This window comes from Nanorana parkeri, unplaced genomic scaffold (assembly GCF_000935625.1).
Source record: "Nanorana parkeri isolate BGI_ZX_2015 unplaced genomic scaffold, ASM93562v1 scaffold47, whole genome shotgun sequence".
NCBI classification, from domain to species: domain Eukaryota; kingdom Metazoa; phylum Chordata; class Amphibia; order Anura; family Dicroglossidae; genus Nanorana; species Nanorana parkeri.
This window is the reverse complement of record NW_017306315.1, coordinates 2,744,411-2,770,152: the sequence shown is the minus strand read 5'-3', so window position 1 is coordinate 2,770,152 and position 25,742 is coordinate 2,744,411. Positions and strand designations below refer to the sequence as shown.

The window sequence follows — 25,742 nt, the reverse complement described above, 5'->3', positions numbered from 1 at the left end:
GAAGGTGGGATAGATTTCTAACAGATTGGAGAGGGCTGCTGAAAGGTGGGAGAGGATTGTTGGCAAAAGGGGGGGGGCGGACGACTTCTGACAGGTGGAGGAGGAATGCTGACAGGTGGGATGGACTGCTGACAGATAGGAGGGGACATCTGACAGAGTGGAGGAAGCTGATGGGTGGGATAGACTGCTGACAGGTGAAAGGACACTGATGACAGGTGGGTGGGGACTTCTGATAGGTGAGAAGGAATGCTGACATGTGAAAAGAAGAGTTTGCAGTGGGTGTGAGAAGTACACACACAGATGAGAGCTGTCATTGGGGCAGGGAGTGCAGTGGGAGGGGAGGAGGCGGGGCCCTAAGAGGATGTACACTCCCCAGAGGAATGTATTGTTTATAACTATAGTATGTATATGGGACAATCAATCACAGAGCTCAGCCAGACCAGCCTTTAGCGCGGCACAGTGAGCCGACAGGAAATCAAACAACTTCACACTATTCCTGTGTTTCTTCTGGAGGAAGCGGAAGTAATATTATTTCCTCTTCCACAAAGTAGGGTGGGTTCGGAATCTGTATGGTGGATTCTGGGTTCTGCCCCCAACGTATATTACCATCTTCTTCACAAGGTAGGATAGGATTGTGTACAGTGGATTCTGGGCTCCGCTCCCATCCCACATCCCTTCCTGTCCTCCCTAGGGAATGAGTTCATTCCCTAGGGAGGACAGGAAGTGGTTACATTGCAGAAATAAGGACAGATTGGGTTATGTACCGTGTTTGCCCGAAAATAAGACACTGTCCTATATTTTTTTGGGCTCAAAAAAACACACTAGGTCTTATTTTCGGGGTAGGTCTTATTTTATTTTTTAATGTACAACAATTCACACTTATTCATGTAGAAAAGTATATGGTGATCAGCGGTGCCGCACCTTTCCAAGAGCAATTTGCTAACCAATCACTTGCCAGAATGAGCGAAGCGCACTTTCACTATGGATTCCTCACAGGCGGAGTGCATTTGGTATCACTCCGCCTGTGACAGGAGCCGGCGTTATAGAGGAAGCATTGGCTTATGCGGCACTGCTCCCTCCGGTGCCGCCTCGCTTCCTCTAGCGCTGGCTTCGTTGGCACCGCTGATTCTCTCCTGCCTCTCCCGCGGCTCTTCAGGTTCCCCCCTTATGCCACCACCAGCCCTGGGATTGGTCACAACTAGGTCTTATTTTCGGGGTAGGTCTTATATTTTAGCAATTCCCAAAAATAGTACTAGGTCTTATTTTCGGGGAAACAGGGTATGTTTGTCTCTCTGCTGAGTTACAGGAGCAGGGGGGAGAAATCATTCATTTTAGAAGTTTTCAACTATTGGGGCCAAAGAATCCAAAAGAAAAGGAGTTTAGGCCCCAGAGGATTATCTTTGTAAGGATTGAAAGAAAGTAAATATTATTGGAGCAGAAGGTATTTCTCGGAGATACAAAGCCGCCTGTTTTCCAACAGCTCGTGCTCTAATTTATTCACCTTAATAGCCGACTTAATTAAAATCTATAGTGAGGAGTATTTGCAGCGTCGCTTTCAACGCGGCTGTCACAGCGCCTCTCTCCTATGCAAATCACAAGGTGATGAGACGGCTAATGAATCGCAGTCTGCGGGCGTTTGCTTAGAGCCGGAGCTTCCATGCTGCGAGGTCAGAACATTTACTTCCACCTGGGGGGACAGATAAAACCACAGTGAATCATTCACAGTGGCGGACACTTTCTTACAAATAAGAAACGACTACAGTGCCAAACCTGGCCGTGCCATTACCGGAGATAATGCCGGCGGTTGGTTAACTGTAATCTGAGTTTGGCACATTGTAGATATTTGCAGAGCTTCTAGGTGGTGATGCGGCTTCTTCTGTTCTCTGCAATCTCCTTCTCATGCTCCATTGTGGGTGGGGTTTCAGTGGGCTGGCAGATAGGGCGGAGCCTCGGCCCAGGGAACACAGTGATGGGGAATTCATAAAAACTGGAGCAGACAGAATCTGGAGTAGTTGCCCATGACAACCAATCAGCTTCTCTCTTTCATTTTTAAAGCTTAACTGAACAAACTGATGCAAAACAACTACCACACATTACAGCACGGCAGGTGCATTGCGTCGCTATTTATTTAAATGGCACCCCCTGTCCGCAATGTGTTGGACAACATTGCAATGCGCGGTACCACAATACCATGAGTTGCGTTGTTGGGGAAAAAAAGTAGTGCATGATTCTAGGGCCCGTTTACACCCTACGCGCACCCAAGGTGCAATTTGCCTTGTCACAGGCGGGCACACTTCATACCACCATGTTGTGGTGGTGTGCACTTTAAAAGGTATGGTATGCAGTACTAGTTTTAAGCACAGTGCAGTGAGATTTGGTGCAACCGCATCGCACTGCAGTGTGCCCATAGAACTTAATGAAATGTCACTTGTGACATTTTAATAAAGTTCTAACAAAAAACAGTGGTGCGTCTCGAAAGAGCGCATCGGCTATGTCCTGACACACACACCAGCAGCCTTGTGGTTGAGTGCGACTGCTGGTGTGAACAAGCCCATGCACATCTCCCTGCTCGGCTCTGAGCAATCTGGGATGCTCTGGCTGGCGTTTCCCCCAGCTCCTGGCAAACAATGACATCACTGGTGGCCAAGAGTTGAGTGGGATGCCGGCCACAGCGTCCCGGTTGCTAAGTGCTGGGTGGGGAGTTGTGTATAGGACAGGCGTACGGAGAGAAAAAGAAAAAAAAGAAAGCGCCCGAGGGGAGGACAAAGGGAAGAGAAAAACACTTTCAAGCCCCCCTACTGACCTGATGAGGCCTGGGCCCATTATGGGAGGGCTGCCTGTACTCCCCTTTAAGGGGCCCTGCAGCCTGGTGTAGGGAATGAAGTGATATGTGCAGTAGGGTTGCCACCTGTCCAGGATTCACCCGGACAGTTCGGGTTTTGAATGCTGTGTTCGCATTTCATGGCAGCAGAAACCCGGACACAAGATGTCAGGCAGACAGGGGCAACCAAAATTAAGATAGGGGCTACTGGCCCCCCACTGAAGATAGTCTCAACTGAGATATTTACATATGAATGGGTGGAGCTATTTACATATGAATAAGCCACCACTCATTCTCCAAAAAAAATGTCTACACGTCGCTTGACTGTTCGGGTTTCGCTTGAAGGAAAGGCGGCAACTGTGATATTTACATATGAATGGGTGGAGCTATTTACATATGAATAAGCCACCACTCATTCTCCAAAAAAAATGTCTACACGTCGCTTGACTGTTCGGGTTTCGCTTGAAGAAAAGGTGGCAACTCTAATGTGCAGGCTTCCTTTAGAATTTGCTTGTTGCCTGGCTTCCTCTGGGCTCTGGCACTGGACATACAGTACATAGTCAGGAGTTCGGAAATCACTGGCTGCTGATCAGAGACTCGCAACCTATGAAAGGCAGGGACGGCCATATTTAGTCACATTGGGACATTCAGTCTCCATATTTCTCTCTGTACAGGTTTCTTGTTCACCGGAGAAATATACTGAGATTTGATAATAAATGATGTTTTCTATTTATAAGTTCACATAGAAATGAACTATCCAGACCTTCTATTTGTAGGACATTAATGTACTTCCACGTCTCATTCCCCGCAGGCTCTCTCGGCCATGGATGAGTTTAGGAGCCTGGACCGAGACATTGAAGGGTCGGCCAAGCGCTGGAAGAAGTTTGTGGAGTCGGAATGTCCCGAGAAGGAGAAGTTCCCTCAGGAGTGGAAGAGCAAGACGGCTCTCCAGAGACTGTGCATGATGAGGGCTATTCGTCCCGACCGCATGACCTACGCCGTCAGGTGAGGAACGCCAATTCCTTGTTGGCGGTATGCTCACAATTTCACACGGGGTCATTTGAAACTATTTTTTGTAGCCGGCATGTCATTACATTTGAAATTAAATATAAATCCGCCTATCAAAATCATTCCAGTTACAGACCGGAGCAAAACTGCGTCCAATGTATTCCAATGGTATTATTTGCTCCAGTTCACATCGCAGCGTGCAGGTCCAGAGCAGGTGAAAAAACTGCAGCAAGCCCTATTTTACCTGCTCTGGATCTGCAAACGCATCAAAAACACATGCAAATGCCTGGAACGCACTGAAAGCCCATTTTAAACTTTAAAAACAAATTATTTTAGCCAAAAACGCATCAAAAACGCATCTAAAAGACTAGCATGCGTTTGCAGAAACCTGACCGGACCTGGTCTGCATTTGGTGTGAACAAGGCCTAAATTCTTACCTTTCTTACGAATAATCCCCGGTGATCCTGCCATGAAGGGCTTTGTTCAGGCACTTCCTATAAGATGACAACGTTCTGACCGTCTCCTAATTGTGCTCCTTTGTAGTTACATGGGCTTCAGATGGAGATAACAAGTGGCTGTTTCAATATGCATGGTCCACTGTTGTCACCTTTAAGAAACCCGCAACAGAAATGCCATGCAGCCATCGCCGCTGCTGGAGATCATCTGAGATGGAACAAAGCATAAAAAATGATGTTATTACAGTGAACACATGAAACATTCCCAGTGCTTTCGTTTAGGTTTTCATCTACTTTAATAAATGCTTTATAAATTCAGTAACTGTATTGCACTGGCACAAGATAAATGGACCTATCTCTGGGGGTCTGGCTCTCCAGCTGTTGTGGAGCTTATGTGGAGATAATGCTGTAACATGCTGGGACTTGCAGTTCCACAGCAGCTGGAGAGCCGCAGGTTGTAGACTCCGAGTCTTCATGTATGGAATATCGCGGGGGCTGAGACCTCCCGAATCCTGCAGCTGCGTTCCTGGCGCAGTTCAGAGCGGACACAGCTGATGAAGAGGGAGAGCGATGCTCTGAAATATTCTGCTAATTGACTTTGTCCATCTCCAGAGAGGCCTCCGCCGGCCCAGACACAGCTGTACGAGAACCATTACTGATCTGAAGTCATCGGAGTGCTCCAATCTTCTAAACTAAAGCTGCGAGGCCGGGACTATCCGAGCTCTTTATTGGTGGCGAGCTAAAAATCTATTGTTCAGTTTAGTTACTTTATGTCCTTGTGTTATATCGGAGTTTGTTTCCTCTTGAGTCTTGTTACACTGTGTTCACTTCAGTTGTTACTGTGGAGCATATCCTCCCTCTCTCTCTCCTCTCTCTCTCCTCTCTCTCTTCTCTCTCTCCTCTCTCTCCTCTCTCTCTCTCTCTCCTCTCTCTCTCCTCTCTCTCTCCTCTCTATCTCTCTATCTCTCTCTCCTCTGGCTCTCTCTCCCCCCCTTTCTTTTTTCTTTCTCTTTTTTTCTACCCCCCTGTCTTTTATTATATATTCTCTAACTATCCATTTTTTAATCATTCCCTCTATTTTTCTCTTGTTACAAACGTCAGGTGGTCATAATAATCTGGCCACTCAGTGTATATATATATATATATTCTGATTCTCTTGCTATTAACAACATCGTGTTCTGATGAGAGCTAGCTGTTCACATTTTGAATGAGAACAATGACCCTGCATGTCTATATCTGTACACAACCCTGTGTGTTCCTGCATGCCGAGAGCTTTTTAGGTAGAACACAGCTTGCCTTCTATCTGTAGCATCAGCATCATTCTTTAACTATAGACCTAAAGTACACAGTCTGGATAATGTTGGCAGTCTATCCCCAGAGATAAATATTGCAGAGCAGTCTCTGTGCTATCTGGATTCTACTTTTATAATATTTTGGGGAAGATTATCTCGATGTCAAAGCAGAGAGATTCTTTTTTTTATCACTCTGCCATATTGCACTGATGGAGGGGAAAAGGACAATGGCATTGGTTGACATGGGATAATCAAACGGCCAGAGACAAGTACACCCTCAACGTTATTGCCGTGTTTGGAAATGATTATTCATTTCGGTATGACAATTTTTTTGTTTGTTAACATTGGATATTACCCCGGCTTCATACACAATACACCTACTTACACCCTACACCTACATTCTAGAACCATGGCCATTAATATGGAGCCCCCTTTGTGGCTAAACCATCCTTTTACTCTTCTGGGAAGGCTTCCCACAAGATTTTGGAGAGTGTCTGTAGGAGGCCAGGTACTGATGTTGGATGAGAAGACCCGGCTCACATTTGGTGTTTCAATTAATCTCAAAGGTATTCAGTAGGGTTGAGGTCAGGGCTCTGTCCAGGACACTAGATTTCCTCCACACCAAACTGGTGTCTTTATGGAGCTGGCTTTGGACACAGGGGACAGTTGTGCTGGAATAGGAAACGACCTTCTCCAAACTGTTACCACAAGGTTGGAAGCACACAGTTGTGTAAAATGTCTTTGTCCAAAGAAGCATTAGGGGAATCCTTTACAGGAAACACTTGATGTTTATTCATTTGGAGAGGGGTCTACATACTTTGGACCACATAGTGTATGTTGTTGGGTATACTGTGATAAAACCATGTCACTTACACAACTTTTGGGTTTATGTAATTAACTGCATGATATCCCATAGCCACCCATCACAAAGCAGTGGATCGTAGCAAAGAATGGCAAATTCTGATTTGTTGCTGTAGGCTAGTGCAGCATATATTACTGTACTGAACAGACATATAAGTGATTCCATTTCTTGTGTTACTACTCCAGGGACTTTGTAGAGGAGAAGTTGGGCAGTAAATATGTCATTGGGCGTTCTCTGGACTTTGCCACCTCATTTGAAGAGTCTGGACCAGCCATTCCCATGTTCTTCATCCTGTCGCCCGGGGTGGACCCTCTAAAAGATGTGGAGAAACAAGGTAAAGTAATGACGCGTACTGGCCGCTGCTCCCTGCTGCCCGTATAGCCGGAGATAATGGGGACGGAACGAGCTATTCGCACTATATGTGAGAAAAGTACCGAGATATGTAACTCCTTTTTCTTTTCAGGGAGGAAGCTGGGCTACACATTTGACAACAAAAATCTGCATAATGTCTCGCTGGGACAGGGACAGGAGATTGTGGCTGAACAGGCTCTGGATCTGGCAGCCAAAGAAGGACACTGGGTGATCCTACAGGTACGACTTCACGTCCGCCGCGGTCAGTTCCGGCGTCTATAGAAGTCTGCAGTGCTAAGATTTCCCCACAGATCATACATATTACATCTCATGTGCTGGAGAGATGATGGCTTGTGCTGGCCATCTCCAGCATTATTCACATCTCCCATCATTTGTGGATAAATGTCTTCTGTATGTCACAGCTGCTTCCCAATACCAGATGTTGTCTGTCTGCTGGCAACTCCCAGATCGCTTGAACAGCCAAGTGTTTCATCTCATTCTTCTGTCTCTTCTCACTTTCCCTACTCTCCTCCTATGACTTTTCACTCTCTCTCTCTCCTTTCTCACTCCCTCTCACCCACTCTATCTCTTCCCTCTCTCTCTCTCTCTTTTACTCCCTTTCTTCTCTCTTCTCTTTTCTTCTCCCTTTCTTTCTTTTCATCTCTTCCCATCTCTATTTCTTTTCTCTCTCTTGTTCCTGATGACTGCTCTAGTAGAAAACCACTTCTAACCATTTTTCTGGATTTGCACATGAGGAAAAACACTTTCATTATTTGTATAAGGTCTTTAAATTATTTTATACCATTTTATCTCTCTGTGCCTATAAAATCTTTGTTCTAAGTGGTTTCTTCTCCAGCCGGTACAGGAGTGCGCGAGCAAGATAGATAATATAGAAAAATGTGGACACTGGCACTCCAAGGATAGAAAACGTCTATCTAATGACGTGCGTGCAAAACATACTTATAGCAATAAGTTTTGCACGCACATCAAAGCAATAAGTATGTTTTGCATGCACGTCATTAAATAGACGTTTTCTATCCTTGGAGTGCCGGTGTCCACATTTTTCTATATTACTGGACAGTGGTCATCCATCGACTATCGATGCACCCCCCTTACGTTCAATGGATGAGCAGTCAGGCGTGCAATGGGTACATGGACTGTACAAGATAGATAATAAGCACCATTTACAAAGCTTCATGACGGCATTGTCTCGGGACACTGCGGATATGTAGTTTTCTTATCCTGTATGGGTTAACATTGCAGACACGGATATAAACTATATGGCTGAAAGTTTGTGGACAGTTGACCATACACAAGAGCTTGTTGGACATCTCATTCCGAAGCAATGGGCAATAATTTGGTGTTCCCCCCTTTACCACTATAACAGCCTCCACTCTGTTGGGAAGGCTTTCCTTAAGATTTTGGAGCGTGCCTGCGTGAATTTGTGACCATTGGTGTGGTGAGGTACTGATGTTGGAGGAGAAGATCTGGCTCACAATTAGTCCAGAATAGTGGCTGTAACATCCTTCACTCTTCTGGGAAGGCTTTCCACAAGCTTTTGGAGGGTGTCTGTGTGAGGTCAGGTACTGATGTTGGATGAGATGTTGATGTTGGCCCACAATCTGCATTCCAATTCATGTTGGAATACCGGTGTTCAGTAGGGTTGAGGTCAGGGCTCTGTGCAAGACAAGTTCCTCCACACCAAGCTGGTCACACCATGTCTTTATGGAGCTGGCTTTGTACACAGGGGACAGTCATGGTGGGACAGAAAAGGGTCTTCACCAAACTGTTACCACAAGGCTAGAAGAAGACAATTGGCTAAAATGTCTTTGTATGATGGAGGATTAACAGAACCTTTACTGGAGATACCTGAACTCCGTCATTGTGAGAGGAGTCCACCTGTGTTTGGCCCTTGTAGGTGTGATGGTCAGGTGTCCTCATACTTTTGGTCATATAATGTAGGTAACTATAGATGTGTAAGTAACCAACAATATATTTTCAGGATTTTCCCAGTCTGTCCAGACTGAATCCCTCTTATTTTCTGCTCATTTGCCTCCCTGAGTTCAGGCAGCTCCAGCATATATTTCCCATTTTAAGTGCCGTCGGCATCCATTAGCCGAAATGCCACTTAAATCACTTGGGAATGAAGTTAATTTAATCCTGGGTGCCTCATTTTCATACATTGTTGCTCCAGTGCTCCATAATCAGGCTGCAAGTTCAGAAAAATAACTTTTGTGTAATCATGACTCTGAGCTGCCATGCTACCAGCGGGCACCGAGCCAACGGCGGTCTTTTCTGATGGGCTGAGTCCAGGACGCCGGCTCACCGCTTTAGGGCAGTATAACAGAATGAGACGAGTAACGAAATATCATGACAAATGGCTGTTTTTATTACATTTCTCCTTTTTTTTGTGTGTCACTTTGAATCTGTGGGGGACATGTACTAATTGTCTGTTACCTGCTGCAAGAGGAATTGAAGAGAGCCTGTCACCCCAACTATTGCCCCTGGGCATGCAACAGTTCCTTAATTAGATAAAGTAACAGGTATTTGCTGAGCCGGCTCGGGTCTAGGTTATCATTACAGTGCGAAAAACTAAATTCCCTCCAGGTGATTGTGAAATTCTAGAGCTTCTGACAGCTCACTGCAATAGAACCGGAGACTGAAACGGCTAGATTAGTATGCAAACCACCTAGAAGAAGCTTTTTATTGTTGTTCTATGTTATTACTTATTTTAGGCCAAAAGACTGAAAAATGATAGCTGATAGAGATCTTATATGCCTCTATGGGAAGATTATGTAAACCCTTACTGAATGTTATTTGGCTTGATAACATCCTGCGTATTAAACATCTGGCTTTTTTGGTGGTGAGGAGGGGGGCTGCCACAGTGTCCCAGGTTGCTAAGGACTCCGTAACACTCTGTGCAGCTTCCTGCCCAGCTCACTGACGTCACTGCTTGCTAGGAGCTGAGTGGGATGCTCTGGCTTGGGTTCTGCCAAGCTCCTCTTCCACAGTTGTAGAGTGTTAAGAACATAATCTAAATGCTGAGATATGTTCCTGGCCCACATTAGAATTGAGGAAGCCACTTGGATGATGGCATGACGTCTACAACATTTCAGAACAGGACTAACTTTAGAGATAAACAGTAATGAGCCTTTGCACAGACAACCCTCCAGGTCTCTCACAGATTCCTCTCTTGACGTTGTTGTAGAACATCCATCTGGTGGCCAAGTGGCTGAGCACCCTGGAGAAGAAACTGGAACATCACAGTGAAGGCAGTCACCAGGAGTTCCGGGTCTTCATCAGCGCAGAGCCGGCCCCTTCGCCCGATGGGCACATCATTCCGCAAGGTATCCTAGAGAACTCCATCAAGATCACCAATGAGCCACCTACAGGCATGCACGCCAACCTACACAAAGCCCTGGATAACTTCACTCAGGTGAGGCAGCTGGACCGAACTGTTATGGTTATGTTAGGTGTGCTTGGAATGCTGTTATACCCTGAACTCAAACTATTCAGTATTTTTTCACATTTGTCACAAATGTATAGCAATGTATCTGTAAACATTGTGCAGCATATACAATAAATGTGAATAAACATAAAATAACGTTCCCATTGTCCTTGTAAGTCAGTGAGGACATTCAAGTATCTTCTGGGATTCATAAGACTTCCATTATCTTGTGTTAATGATCTCGGTTTTGGTTTGATATCAGCCTCTTGCAATCCCCTATACAGCAGCATTATCTCGTGTTAATGATCTAATTTTGACTTGGTATCAGCCTCTTGCAATGCCCTGTACAGCAGCTGCCGGATAGGGGATTGCAAGAGGCTGATCTGAAATCGAAATGAGATCATTAAGGGAAGATAATGGAAGTCTTATGAAAACCGGAAGATATTTGAATTTCATATTATTATACAAATCTGTGGTATTCCAACCCCTCGGGCGTCTGGTTAGCTTGGAGTAACAGGCATCATTCTTAGCTGATCTTGACTGAGACCCCTAAAGCGCCTAGTGCTTACCATATGGACCTTATAAGAAAACAAGCCAACGTAGAGCTACATAGAGATCAACATTAAAGGATACAGCGCTGTTTAAGAGGACCAGCTGACCCTTACAGAGAGGAAAAAGACTTTGAGACCTTGCTATTCATTTAGTTAAGGTGAAGTTAATAAGGCAAATCCCTGTCCTGTTGGGATATCACTTGAATTTGGAAGTATATACACAGTTTTCACCATTCTAGTGCTGCACTTATTATTTGCGTATTATTGTTTAAATCATATTTTCATTATTGCTTTATCTGTTCAGATTGGTAGATTCCTCCTTATTAACGGCCTGCATATTAGGCCAAGTCAGCCAGCTTCCCTGCAGAACACTTTCCCTGCTAAAATCTCAGCCATGTAGACATTGCAGTGTGTATGTAGACCCTAACATCGAACTTCTCTTATTTGTTCCTTTTTGGCCTGTTGAATATACCATTGGAAGTAGAGATGCAGCGATACCAATACTAGTATCAGTGCCGAGACCGAGTATTTGAACAAATACTCCCGATGCCAGAACTTCGGGTATCGGGAAGCTGGGTGGCGAGTCATTACACGCCGCCTGGCTTCCTGATTGGTCGGGAAGCTAATTCCATGCTCCCTTGTCACCAGGGAGCATGGAGCTGGCTTCCGGGCCAGTCAGGAAGCCAGAGGGCGTGTAATGACTTGCCACCCGGCTTCCTGGATGGTCGGGTAGCTGGCCATTTAGGAAGTTGAGCGGCGAGTCATTACCTGCCCCACGGCTTCCTGATTGGCCAGAAAGCTGGCTCCATGCTTCCTGACCAATCAAGAAGCCAGGCAGAGTGTAATGACTCGCTGCCCGGCTTCCTAAATGGTCGGTAAGCTGGCCAATCAGGAAGCCGGGCGGCGAGTCTTTACAGGCCCCCCGGCCTCCTGATTGGCCAGAAAGCTGTCTCCATGCTTTCTCTTCACCTAGTGACGAGGGAGCATGAAGCCGGGCGGCGAGTCATTACACGCCGCCCAAGTTCCTTAATGGGATTATCATTATTGACGAATAACCAAACAAAAAATATTGATACTCATACTCGATACCAAAAAACCGGTATCGGTGGATCCCTAATTAGAAGCATTTTAGTTATATGTGTTTGCTAGTGCTAAAAGTACTTGTTGGTCCTGCCAGAAACCTTGTGAGCTTCCCATGCACTCTGCTTTTGCTGCACTCTTTATCAGTTAAATTGTTCCCAGTTCTCTCTGTGGACTACAGATCCCACCCTCCCATGTGAAGAGGGAGAGGTGTTCTGTAATCCTAACACATGTCCTGTCCTAGGCTGACAGTGCTGCTCCTCCACAGATATAGTATGGTGAGTGAGCGTTCTCACCCTAACACAGGAAGTGTGTTACTGGCAGGATCACCAGCTGAAAATAAAAAAATATACTAAATAAGAAAACATGCCACCACTGCATCCAATGACTGGTATGCAACAATATAGTGAGTTCTGCTCTTGGGTTTAGATATGCTTTAAGGTGGACCTAGACTCTGTGCATGATGTGGCACTGACAGTACTGTATTCTGATGCAGGACACTCTGGAGATGTGCGCCCGGGAGACGGAGTTCAAAAGCATCCTGTTCGCTCTCTGTTACTTCCACGCCGTGGTGGCAGAGAGGAGGAAGTTTGGGCCTCAGGGCTGGAACCGCTCCTATCCCTTCAACACCGGAGATCTCACCATCTCAGTCAACGTTCTGTACAACTACCTGGAGGCCAATGCCAAGGTAAGAGATGGTCCTGCACAGCACGGGGTGAAGTCCAAGCCCTCCGGGGTCAGTGTGAACATGGCTCTCTCCTATTCCAGACTGTGGCCAATGAGAAATCATTTAGACCTTTTCTTCAACTTTCCTGAGATTTAAATTCCCAGCTAAAACTTTTTTCAGTTTTGGACAGAGTGGGGAAGAGTCAGGGGTGGTGGATCATTTGGGAAGGGGTGTTGGATCATTCGTTCTGGTAACTATTGCAATGTTATCTGAGGCCTGATATAAGAAAATACGTTTTTTTTCTTCTCTAGGGAGTAGCAGTCTTTGGGAGGTACAGGTCTCAGATCAACTAGTGGGCGGGGTTGGGAGAGATTCCATTGTGGGAGTCCCAGAGCTAAAAGTTTATAAAATATTCCACCTGATGGTGTTCTCACACATTTGAAGAATTAGATTTTAGATGGAGTGACCCTTTAATAAGTAGAAAACTGAAATAATGGGGCAACCAGTCACCTGTAGTCAGCTCAATGGAAGCTGCAATGTGATTGGTTGCTGGTACTGCTCCCTGCATGCTGCTGTTTGTCTCATTGAATAAACCCAAATTAGTTTTTGGCCCACCAGACCAGCCCGTTCCCTGAATGAGCAGGACTGTTCTCCTGTCACATCGCCCAGCTGTGTCCCCGCACTCGGGCGACAGCTGATCTGCATCCTTCACACCCGGTTTGCTTTGTGTCCCAGGTCCCCTATGATGACTTGCGCTATCTATTTGGCGAGATCATGTACGGCGGTCACATCACGGATGACTGGGATCGGCGTCTCTGCCGGACATATCTGGAAGAATACATCAAGCCGGAGATGCTTGAGGGAGAGCTGTTCCTCGCCCCGGGATTCCCAGTGCCTGGAAACATGGACTATAACGGTTACCATCAGGTACATCATCAGGAGCTCAGATCCATCGCCAACATACGCAGTAGAGCAGCTGAGCTTTTCACCTCTGAAATTCCACTACCGGAATTTCCCACCGAATGACAACCACTGACAATGTTCCTGTTCTCCTCATTGCAGTACATCGATGACGTTCTACCGGCCGAGTCTCCTTACCTGTATGGCCTGCACCCCAATGCCGAGATCGGCTTTCTGACCCAGACATCAGAGAAACTGTTCCGCACAGTGCTAGAGATGCAGCCTCGGGACAGCAGCATGGGTGACGGTGGAGGCGTCACGCGGGAAGAGAAGGTAGGCGATGAGTTATACTAGACCTGCCACTGTATATAGTTGTTACTATAAACTGTAAATCAAGGTATGGTGTAGTCCCTTGGTTCTCAACTGGTGGGTCGCAACCCTGTGTTCAGTGGGTCGCGGCATGCCTTCCGCTTTTGAAGGTGAGAGACTTCTCTGCCTTCCCCAGCGCAGCACTGTCAGTTTTTGCACCAAGCAGCCATTTAAATATGCTGCCCAGCACTGAGTGTCAGCTTGAGGTGGGGTTGGCTGGAGCTATGGCTGATGGGGAGCTCCATCCATAAGTGCATTGCTTACAGCTCCCTCACGTGCACTGTAGAGGTGCCTGGACCGGAGTGACGTCACATTCTGGCTCCCGCCACCTCTACAGGGCGGGCAAGGGAGCTGTAAAAGCAATGCACATATGGATGGAGCTCCGTCACAGCACAGCAGCCCACACCGGACCCCAGGCTGAGGATCTACTATAGTTCTCATAAGGTAGGAAGACTGGGTGGACCTTATGTGTGTGAGAATGTCTGTGAGTGTGCGACATTGTGTCTGTGTATGTATATCAGTGTTTTTGAGGGCCCGTTGACACTAGTACAGTGCATTAAACTGTACCACGCAATCGCACCTACCGTGCATTCTGGTGTGGGAGGTGTGTTGCATTGCCATTGCCTCCCTCCCACAATTTGTACGCCCACAATAGAATGCGCGGTACCCTAATGCCGTGCCTTCCATTGCAGTCTGACTTGGGTCGTCACTTAATGGCCAAGGACAAATATGGGTCCTGAGGTTACACAGGTTGAGAACCACTGGCGTAGTCTACAGCAGAGCCCCTACATACCCTGGTGGTCAGGAATCCGACCCCCCCAAGAATGTCTCTGTGTCCGGCCTCCCTTCATAGATCTTAATAAGGAAATCAACAGCCTCTGCTCACGGTGAAGACTGTAAATGTTTATTTAGAAGAGAAGAGTTACAAAGCAATAGTACAGATCAGAAAGTAGATAAATGAACACATGTGGAGCTGGTCATACACCGCCTGTTTTTCCTCGCTCAGCTCCGCCGAAATTTGACCGGTGTACGGCCAGCATTAGGCATGACAGCTGCACCAAGGATCTGACCTAAAGGCTTTTAAGCCTCGACAATGGTCGTGTAGACCCTCCCAAACAAAAACATTTGACATTAAATCCTTCACTTATGAATTTGCTCAAGCAGCACATTATTAATTACCAGAAATTCCAATTTCTGCGATCTCAAAACACCTCATCAGCTTACCTGGGGAGACCTCCAGACACCCAAATACCTCATAGTCCATCCATCCGATTCAGTAGAATGCTTATTGAGTACAGCAGGTACCCCAGTTTATCACCTCCTATGGCTTAGTTCCTTGTTCACATACCATAGCACAACGTTTCAGACCTAAAGCCACGGTCTTGGCCTCATGAGCTTTTGGAGGTTTCTGCTTCTTCGTGTCACATGATTCTTTTCTGTGTCCAATCCTTTTTTCTCTAAAGAAATATATTCAGCAATTTATAGTGGGTTAGGATTTAGATCACCAGCAACAAAGAGATGCTTAGCAGTGATGTGGTTTGGGTACAGACGCGCTGAGAAGGTCAGCTCTTCCTCCTGCTTGTCTTTTTGGGAACCTATAGACGTCCATCCAGAACTTGACCCTTACCGCCGCTGATAGGGAGTGCACAGTGACCGATGATACCGTATTATAGCTCAGAAATCTAATCCTGCACCCCATAGTGAACCTCAGCTGTTTATTTGAGGGCTCATCTAGGCAATTGTCAAAAACCGTGTTCCTCTGCCGGCGAGTCATCAGTGTTTCGGTGACCTTGAGAGGCCCCAACCAGGGCAGAGAAACATGGTTTTTGGCACTTTTGCTTTACCACCTGTCTTGTTGAGCCCCCAATAAACAACTGGGGCTCCTCGTGGGGTGCTGACTTTTTCTATTTTCTGGACTATAATACAGTATCACCGGTAGCCGTGCTCTCCCAGTACCTGACCCATAACGCCAGTGATAGGGAGTGCACGTCTAGCGGGGATGCTGTATTAAAGCTCACAAAATCAAAAAAGCCAGAACCCCATAATGCGCCTTAGTTGTTTATTGGGGGCTCAACAAGGCAGGCGATAAAGAAAAGTTCCATATAACATGTTCCTCCACTGACGTTTCGAAACCCAAACAAGACCTCTTTCCTAAGGCGACAGGACCTCTTTCCTAAGGCGACACGGCCTCTTTCCTAAGGCGACAGGACCTCTTTCCTAAGGCGACAGGACCTCTTTCCTAAGGCGACAGGACCTCTTTCCTAAGGCGACACGGCCTCTTTCCTAAGGCGATAGGGCCTCTTTCCTAAGGCGATAGGGCCTCTTTCCTAAGGCGACAGGGCCTCTTTCCTAAGGCGACAGGGCCTCTTTCCTAAGGCGACAGGACCTCTTTCCTAAGGCTACAGGACCTCTTTCCTAAGGCGACAAAAGTTGGTGGAGTTACATGTTCTTTGGCGTTTTTCTGTTGTCACTTGTCTTGTTTGAGCCCTCAATAAACAACAGAGGCTCATTATGGCTTGTTTTTTTTAGTTTTATTAGCTTAAAGCGAACTGTCAGAACAGCTGTCCCAATAACAGCAAGGCTGCTTTGCCTGAGTCCTAAAAGATTGTTTGTTCCCCACTTACTGGTTGGGTTACTTTGGCGCAGCTTCAGATAACAGGCGTCCTGCCATGTTCTATAATCCTCTGCATACAGGTCGGTGTGCATTCCTTGTATAGGGTTAGCTCTGTCCAGGCAGAAGGGACAAGGGCAAGAAAGGTGGAGATGGGGCTGAATACTTACCCGAGTTATATTTTTAGGCACGTATGATATGTATTCACTTCATTATCAACTAACATGACAACCCACGCAAGCAGTTTGGCTGCAGGGAACCTTTGTACTAACATACATACACAGCCCAGCCCCATACCTGAAGCACGCACAGGTCAGCTGTCATCAATCTGATGTTTTCCATGTGTGCCATCAGCATTGCCTGCTGTAAACTGCATGGGGGGTCAGCAGGTTGAATCAGAATACAACCAAACCAATCTGTGTACAGGTGAAATACATTTATGTGAATCTCTGTTCTTGTGATTCACTCATAATATATATACAACCTATTCACTTTTGTGCCTTTTCTGTTAACTGGAATGTGAAAGAGCACCATCACATTGCAATGTTCTGTCTGTGCTGCCCACGCACCTCCTGCCTCCAGTCCTTGGTACCTGAAACCTGTTAGATTGTGCACCTCTGCAGTTCATATATCTCTGTGCATCTCCATGATCCCTGTTCACCTATACACATTCGCAATTCCCCATACTCCTGTACACATTGGCAGTCCCCATACTACCACTGTACACATTGGCAGTCCCTATACTCCTGTACACATTCGCAATTCCCCATACTCCTGTACACATTCCCCATACTCCTGTACACATTCGCAATTCCCCATACTCCTGTACACATTCGCAATTCCCCATACTACTGTACACATTCGCAATTCCCCATACTCCTGTACACATTCGCAATTCCCCATACTCCTGTACACATTCCCCATTCCCCATACTCCTGTACACATTCGCAATTCCCCATACTCCTGTACACATTCGCAATTCCCCATACTCCTGTACACATTCGCAATTCCCCATACTCCTGTACACATTCGCAATTCCCCATACTCCTGTACACATTCGCAATTCCCCATACTCCTGTACACATTCGCAATTCCCCATACTCCTGTACACATTCCCCATTCCCCATACTCCTGTACACATTCGCAATTCCCCATACTCCTGTACACATTCGCAATTCCCCATACTCCTGTACACATTCGCAATTCCCCATACTCCTGTACACATTCCCCATTCCCCATACTCCTGTACACATTCCCCATACTCCTGTACACATTCGCAATTCCCCATACTCCTGTACACATTCGCAATTCCCCATACTACTGTACACATTCGCAGTCCCCATACCACTGTACACATTTGCAGTCTCCATAACTCCTGTACACATTGGCAGTCCCCATACCACTGTACACATTGGCAGTCCCCATACCACTGTACACTTTGGCAGTCCCCATACTCCTGTACACATTGGCAGTCCCCATACCACTGTACACATTAGCAGTCCCCATACCACTGTACACATCCATGGTCCCTCTGCCCCTCCGTGGTTCATATTCCCTTGTGCACCTACACAATACCCATTCAACGGTCCCTGCTCACCTGTATACGTCTGAGGTCTCCATTCACCTGCACACATTTTTATAGGCTAGTATCCGATACCACGGCTAACTGTTTGTACAACACAAGCTGTATTACTTCTGTGTGAAGGGGGTTTGTGTACAAAGCTAGGACTAAATCCTTCCCCCGATACAGTGCAAATAATACATTACCGCAGAGACTTGAGAAGTTATTGAGCGCTGTTACATCTCGCGCTGGGCTTGTTTGAACTTGTGGGTCGAAGTATAATTCCAACATCAATAAGCTGCTGTGGAAGGTACTTTATCCTGACTTGCAGCTATTTCCATATCACATACATTCACAAAATCTCATCCTCGCGCCTCTCTCAGATCACCATGTTACCGAGTGACCCGGCCGTGGGATAATGAATCTCTGTTTACAGCTAATGGATCCTTTTGTGCTCCATAATAGAGTTGTGTAGACTTAACTGGCTGAGTTTATTGGCCTCCTACATGAAGGTCATTGTGTATCCATGAAGGTTGAACGTGGATTGTGTTGTGGAGATGAGAGGAGCCCATTATACAACCCTTGGCACATCAGACGCTGCACAATCCAGGCTGTATATCACAGAGCATAGGCTGGGAAGGGGGGCTGGAGAGCCCATACTAGTCCATGGTATAAACAAAAAGATTGTTTGTTCGTTTTCTAGGTAAAAGCCACACTGGACGAAATTCTGGAGAAGCTCCCAGAAGAGTTTAATCTCTCCGAACTCATGGCCAAGGCGGAGGAGAGGACACCGTACATTGTAGTGGCCTTCCAGGAGTGTGAGCGGATGAACATGCTGACCAGTGAGATCAAACGGTCACTCAAAGGGCTCAAACTGGGACTCAAGGTAACAAAGTTATCTATGTCTGCAGAAGCACCAAGTAGCAACCAAGGGGTCGTGGTGGTGGGGGGGGGGGATTGTCCATCTCCATGCAAAAACAAAATTCCCCCTCTCCTTCCAAAGCCCTATTTTACTTACCTGACTGTAATATCATATGACCCTCTGTGGTGCCTCTTCTGGGAACAAATACAGGTGATCCAGTGCTGCAGTCGCCACCCCTCTTCATGATGTCATCATGCAGCACCTGCCCATGGGGTCCTGTGTGTGAGGATACCGCCAATAAACCCAATGTAAAATGTCCACATTACCAGGCAGTGACGTAGGCCCCCAAAGGAGGACCTCCCCAATCTCCAAAGAGGAGAGGAGAGGATTCAGGATCTGGGGCATCATATGACCACAGATTCAGTATTTGTGAGATTTGGCTTTTCTAAAAATATTATTGGAAGATGCGTTAGGGGGGATCCTTGGCCAAGAGAAGAGAAGCCTTAAAGGATAATTAGGAGGCGAGTGATTTTTACTCAGCCTCATAATCTGAGTCGACCTGTGACAATGAAACTGTCACAGGTCGGCTCAGTAGATCGGGAAGTGAGCGAACACATACCGGCACTCGCTCACTTCTCGATCTATCCATGCAGAGAGCCGTGACTGTCACTCACAGTTCCCTGCAGGGATTCCCCCTCCACGCTCCGATCCTCCAGCGCTGACTGGCGGAACGGACGGGGGAGGGGCCGGGCACAGCTGGCTCTGCCTCTGGATAGGCAGAGCCAGCTGTCAATTACGCAGCTTGTTGGATCCAGACACTATTGTCGGGATCCCTCGCGGCTGCGGCATCTCAGTATACCGTAAGCTATTGCTCGCGGTATACTGAGCTCACGGTGACGGGTGGACGCAAGTTTGTGTTCTCCCGTGACCCTTAGGAGAACTATGGGGAAAAGCCCTGACCCCATAGTTCTCCTTAAGAACTCCAGAACACCAAACAGCTAAATGCACAGTTAAAATGCTTATGAGAACTGTTTTCTTCTAATGGATTTGTATTTCTATCTATCCAGTCCTGAAATTGGCACAGCTCTACCACCATCAACACCACTTCCTGTGTTATAGTCTCTAGAAGAAATACATTGGTGTCTACTGTCTGTCACCAACCTGCTGATTGGAGAGAAAGAGTAGCCTCAGACTAATAAGGTCTTAACACCTTTTCCTTCCTTGTCTTACAGGGTGAGCTGACCATGACCAGCGACATGGAGAATTTACAAAACGCCATCTACATGGATCAAGTGCCTGAATCTTGGACCAAGAGAGCCTACCCCTCCATGGCCGGCCTGGCGGGCTGGTTTGTGGACCTCCTCAGCCGTATCAAAGAGCTGGAGACCTGGACCGGCGACTTTGCTCTGCCATCCGCTGTGTGGCTTGCCGGATTCTTCAACCCGCAGTCCTTCCTGACCGCCATCATGCAGTCCATGGCCCGAAAGAACGAGTGGCCTCTGGATAAGATGACATTGCAGTGCGACGTGACCAAGAAGAACAAAGAGGACTTTAGCAGCCCGCCACGAGAGGGAGCCTACGTCCACGGACTGTTCATGGAGGGAGCGCGCTGGGACACCCAGGTATCTACATTTCCCTCCGTTGTATCTATCGGGGGGTTTATGTCCTTTAGAGCTCATACACACGAGCACCATCAAAACACAAAGGACATATTTTGTGCATTAACCCTTTCTCAATCTCTAGATTAACATTCACAATGTCTGTTCACTGCTTGATGCCTCCTGGTGACACTTTGGTAGGGTGACTCTAAAGGTGCCCATACACTCTACAACCCTCGCAAGACTTTTGTCTTGCAAGGGTTGTAAAGTACTTAAAAAAACGTACGATCTGCCCATCTTGTACAGGCAGATCGTACTTGCGATCATCGCAAGCCCGCCCCCCCTGAGGGATCTCTCAATCATGTTAAAAACCAGCCAAAAATCGTACGATTCTCAGCGCAGTGGGGTCCTGAGATTGGGGGATCCCAAATTCCATGAGAATCTGGGCTTCAAGGTTCATTCAGAATGGGTCCTCAAAGCACAAAGCAATGTCACACTGAACCTCTCACTCTCCGTAGTAGCACACAAAAAAGAGGGGGAGATTTGTCTTCCTGTCCTGAAGATGCAACAGGAAGTGAGAGGACAATACCCTCTTAGACACCTCACCTCATGTTCTCAAGTTTTGGATTTCCCATCACTTTATGTATCAGTAACAATGGTGTCCATAAAGAGGGCCAATCTCTCTGTCAGGTCCAGAACAGGTATCGGAGAAACACTTGGAATACCAATAGTCAGTGGTGCCATATCGCAGGATGTCAAGCCGATCTCTGGAAATACAAAAGTCGTTCGACCGTACATTAGAAACGGTCGGACGCCTTCCATACACTGCACGATTCTCGTACGATCGCAGGATTTCCCGCGATTCTCGTACGAGAATCGTGCAGTGTATGGGCACACTTAAGGCATCCTGTTTTTCCCAGAAGGCTTTACTGCAGTAATCATCTTTGCCCAAAGCCATGGCACCTGTCACGTGACCATTGCTGAGCAATTCTAGAATAACTGCTCACAAGGTAAAGGTAACTCAATGGATATGTTACATTTGCGTTGCCATATATGGAGGCATTTTAGTCAAACTTGGACTTTAAGCTTATTTTAAAGCATGTTCAAAACACACACACAACACATGTGAAAATGTTCCTTCACACGCCACACGCATAAGTATGAAAGAAGCCCAAGACCAAAGGTTGGCACATGCCTGTCCCGCCATACCACTCCCCCCCTCCCTCTCCTGACTGCTGATCTTCTTCACAAATCCTCATAACAATATTAGAGAGCTGATCAAAGTGGGACATCTGGCACATGATCTGAGTATTTAGCCGCCTCCTCTTTCGCAATGGGGATTTTTTTTTATACTAGAAAGAGAAAGGCGGCCGCGCTCTAATTAACAAAGGACGAGCTTCAAGGTTGAGTGGCGGAGCGACATCCACCTCAAAGACAATAGGCTTGTCAGAGGCTCCCAGCCCGGGATGAGGAGCAATATGGAAGGATTTAGTTGCTCTTTGATATGAAAAATCGAGTGCGGATTTAAATATGTCCCCAATTACCGCATTTTATTATCATTTTTACCGTCAATGTTACATTCCGGTTCACAGTTCTATTCTGGCTTTAAAAAAGAAAAGTTCTAACTTTGTCTGCTGACCTAGATGCGTACGGAACACTAGCGGTAAGGCGGTCTGTCATTGGCACTGGACCTAAAGTGGACTTTATATTGGCATACAAGGTCCATCTATGTTGCAGCTCCTCACCTGGAATAAAAAAAAACATGTAGAAGTTCCTTGCGTTCCACCGCGGCTTTCAGCTCCCCTCTTTGGTGAGGGTCACGTCACTGGGCCTCACCATGTGTCCTGAGATTGGAGGATCCCAAATTCCATGAGAATCTGGGCTTCAAGGTTCATTTCATTCAGAATGGGTCCTCACAGGACAAAGGAATGTCACACTGAACCTCTCACTCTCCGTAGTAGCACACAAAAAAGAGGGGGAGATTTGTCTTCCTGTCCTGAAGATGCAACAGGAAGTGAGAGGACAATACCCTCTTAGACACCTCACCTCATGTTCTCAAGTTTTGGATTTCCCATCACTTTATGTATCAGTAACAATGGTGTCCATAAAGAGGGCCAATCTCTCTGTCAGGTCCAGAACAGGTATCGGAGAGACACTTGGAATACCAATAGTCGGTGCCATATCGCAGGATGTCAAGCCGATCCCTAAGGGTCAATGGCCGTGGGGACTCTGTTCTTGTCAGACAGGGTCACCCTAACTGGGGTACCCACAATTAGAAAGAGAAAGATTACATGAAGAGGAACAGACCACAAATGAGTCCAAGGAAACATTAATAGTTCATCAAATAACTGTAAAAACTGGCAACTTGTTTTATTGGTCTGAACTAACACACACACACACACACACTTTCATCGAGGCTTGGACAGGGATTTTGTTTTCAGATCCCATTTTGGGTACTGTATCACTCACTCAAACTTCGTATTGATTCAATTTGCCAATTGTGCTATTTGAGTCCTCAGAAGAAGAGTGGTCAGACCTCTGAACCGCACTGGCTGTAATATCAATTAATTGATATACTAATAAAGTTTTCTTGGACTAATTTACGTTTTGGCGCTCTTCATGCTATCTTTCTCTTTCTGGATTCTGATTCTTGGAGTCTCAGTTAAACTGGCTCTGTCTTGACGAGAGCAGCCTCATCAGCAGTGGCGTCAGAAGGGGGGTGCGGCCCGCATCCGGGTGACACCATTGGAGGGGGTGACATAAAAATGACTGACAGTCATTTTGGCGTCACCCCCCTCTGAAAAGTCGGGCACGCGGTCATGGACCGAGAGCCCGGCAGTTGCAGGAGAGAGAAGGGGACACGGCGTCATACCTTATCCCGCCGGGTGAACATCCCCTCCTCTCTCTGCCGGTGTCTATCACCAAGGTGGCCGCCGACAGGTATCACAAAGATGGGCGCGCATGCCCGATGACGTCACGGCAGGGTGTCACCCAGTATCCACTCCGGGTGACACCCGGCCTCGGGACGCCCCTGCTCACCAGGGCCATCAAGCCTTAGAAATTGGTTGGACATCCTGCAATATGGCACCACTGATAACCAGTATTTAAGTGCCTCTCCAACACCTATTCTCCAGAAAACCCAGTTGCCACTCTTCCCTTCTTCATTCAACACTAAAATAAAAAATGTGGGTAGCCACACGCTTTAAGACAGATTGTCAATGGCACCGCCCATATTTCTAAACTAAACTAACAGGTTGTCTTTAACCTCACAAAGCAGCTGCCTTGTTGGGGTAACTTTAAAAATCTTTCCTCACTTCCTGTGAGATAAAGTCCCAGAATTCATTATTATTATACAGAATTTATATAACAACAGTTTGAAGGAGGGTTAGGAGGTCCATAATCCAATAGGAAGGGGCAAGTCGTCATAGAAAAGGGAGTAACTGTGAGGGATTAGCTGATGGAGACGGTAATAGTTCAGAAGTTAGGAAGAGGTGGGATAGGCTTCCCTGATCTGAAGAGTAGGAGATATCTGGACCGGTTGGGGCATGGAGTCCCAGAAGATGGGAGAAGTCCTGGAGGTGAGCATGGGTGGAGGTGACGAAGGAGGTCCTGGGAAGAGCAGGAAGGACTGTTTGGGTGTCATGTTATGCCCGTTATGTAGTCCCAGCCGGACCTCCTCCAGCACAATCATAAAGATATATGTAAATGATCATAAACCCAACACTCAAATCACTTGCCCCGCACAATTTCTAACAAGAGAACAGACAAAAAGAAGCTCTCCAGTAAACACATTAATAAGTTCCCTCCGTCCTCCATTTATCATTAAAATCCGCCCCGTAATCTCCCCGCACGCTATTCATCTCAATATTATCACCTCGTTTATCTGGCAATACGACGCCGGCTTCTGGATGCCGGAGCAGAATGCAGAACGCGGAATTCTCAGGATGTTGTTTCCATGGTAATTTATAATCAGATGTGATGTCATTCCCGTTTGGCAAGCGTCGGCTACAGCTAAGCAATTCTTACTTATTAATACAAAGGAAAGAGGCTTATTTAAAGGGGAAGTGTCATGGCGGTGGAGGATCCGGACTGGTGGGGTTACTATACACTACATGGCCAAAGTTTCATTGACATCTGACTCTCACACCTGCTATATGGTCAAAAGTATGTGGAACCCCTCTAAATGATGGAGTTCAGGAGCTTCCAGTGAAGGGTCCTATTGATGCTACGGCATACGAAGACACTTGTGCTCTTCTTGTGGTCACAGTTTGGTGAAGACCCTTTTCTGTTCCACCATGACTGCCTCCCCGTGTACAAAGCCAGCTCCATAAAGACATGGTTTGGTGTTGAGGAACTTGGGCCCTGACCTCAACCCTACAGAACACATTTGGGGTGAATTGTGAGCCAGGTCTTCCAATCCAACATCAGTACCTGAACTCACAAATGGGCACAAAGTCCCACAGACACCCTCCAAACTCTTGAGGAAGTCTTCCCAGGAGAGAGGAGGTTGTTATAGTCACAAAGGAGGCCAACTCCATATTAATGGTCATGGGTTTTGGAATGGAACGTCTGACAAGGTCCTATTAGGTGTGGTGGTCAGATGTCCACAAAGCTTGGCCCATATAGTGCACTCAGTACCCGAACCTGAACCCAAAATCTAACCCTCTTCCCGAGACTTCCGGCCCATACCTGAATAAATATCAGGAAACAAAACTCTATGTCCATCTGTTAGGTTGGCGTGAGTACATAAAACAAGGGAATTGTACGGATGATGTTGCTAACGATATCCTCTTTTATCACTTTGTAGACCGGAATTATCACCGACGCCAGGCTGAAGGAACTGACCCCCGCCATGCCCGTCATCTTCATCAAGGCCATTCCGGTGGACAAACAAGACACCCGCAATGTCTACGCTTGTCCCGTATATAAAACCCGCCAGAGGGGGCCAACCTACGTCTGGACATTCAACCTCAAGACCAAGGAGAACCCGTCTAAGTGGGTGCTGGGTGGGGTGGCTCTACTGCTACAGATCTAAACAATGGGAGCAAGTATTGCTTTATGCAGCCCGGCAAACTGTGAACCTCATTCCCGCTAGTCATGGACTTCCAGAAGACACTTTATAGCATCTATTGCACAAGACAATCTGTAACTTCCAGTGTTAATATTGGACGGAAGATGCGATAATTGTTCTATTTTCTTGTTTTATTTATTTTAAGTGTTTCCATTAAAGAAATTCTGTTCTCTGATGAGGTTGTCATGGTTTTCCCTCAGCAGGAAAATTCTAGAAGGAATATAGGATACGGGGG

The 25,742-nt window shown here is 46.7% G+C and overlaps 1 protein-coding gene across 1 annotated transcript in view; it reads left to right on the top strand.

Moving 5' to 3' along the window:
• The window catches only part of DNAH9 (dynein axonemal heavy chain 9), a 121,174-nt gene extending 95,664 nt beyond the window's left edge, over nt 1–25,510 (top strand). The window contains exons 40-49 of the mRNA XM_018573472.1: nt 3,633–3,826; nt 6,624–6,772; nt 6,902–7,029; nt 9,998–10,225; nt 12,365–12,556; nt 13,271–13,462; nt 13,598–13,768; nt 18,680–18,862; nt 20,071–20,460; nt 25,244–25,510. Coding sequence (XP_018428974.1) covers nt 3,633–3,826; nt 6,624–6,772; nt 6,902–7,029; nt 9,998–10,225; nt 12,365–12,556; nt 13,271–13,462; nt 13,598–13,768; nt 18,680–18,862; nt 20,071–20,460; nt 25,244–25,471 — 2,055 coding nt within the window. The 3' untranslated portion in view covers nt 25,472–25,510. The remainder of the gene's footprint in view (nt 1–3,632; nt 3,827–6,623; nt 6,773–6,901; nt 7,030–9,997; nt 10,226–12,364; nt 12,557–13,270; nt 13,463–13,597; nt 13,769–18,679; nt 18,863–20,070; nt 20,461–25,243) is intronic.
• The last annotated feature ends 232 nt before the right edge of the window (nt 25,511–25,742 follow it).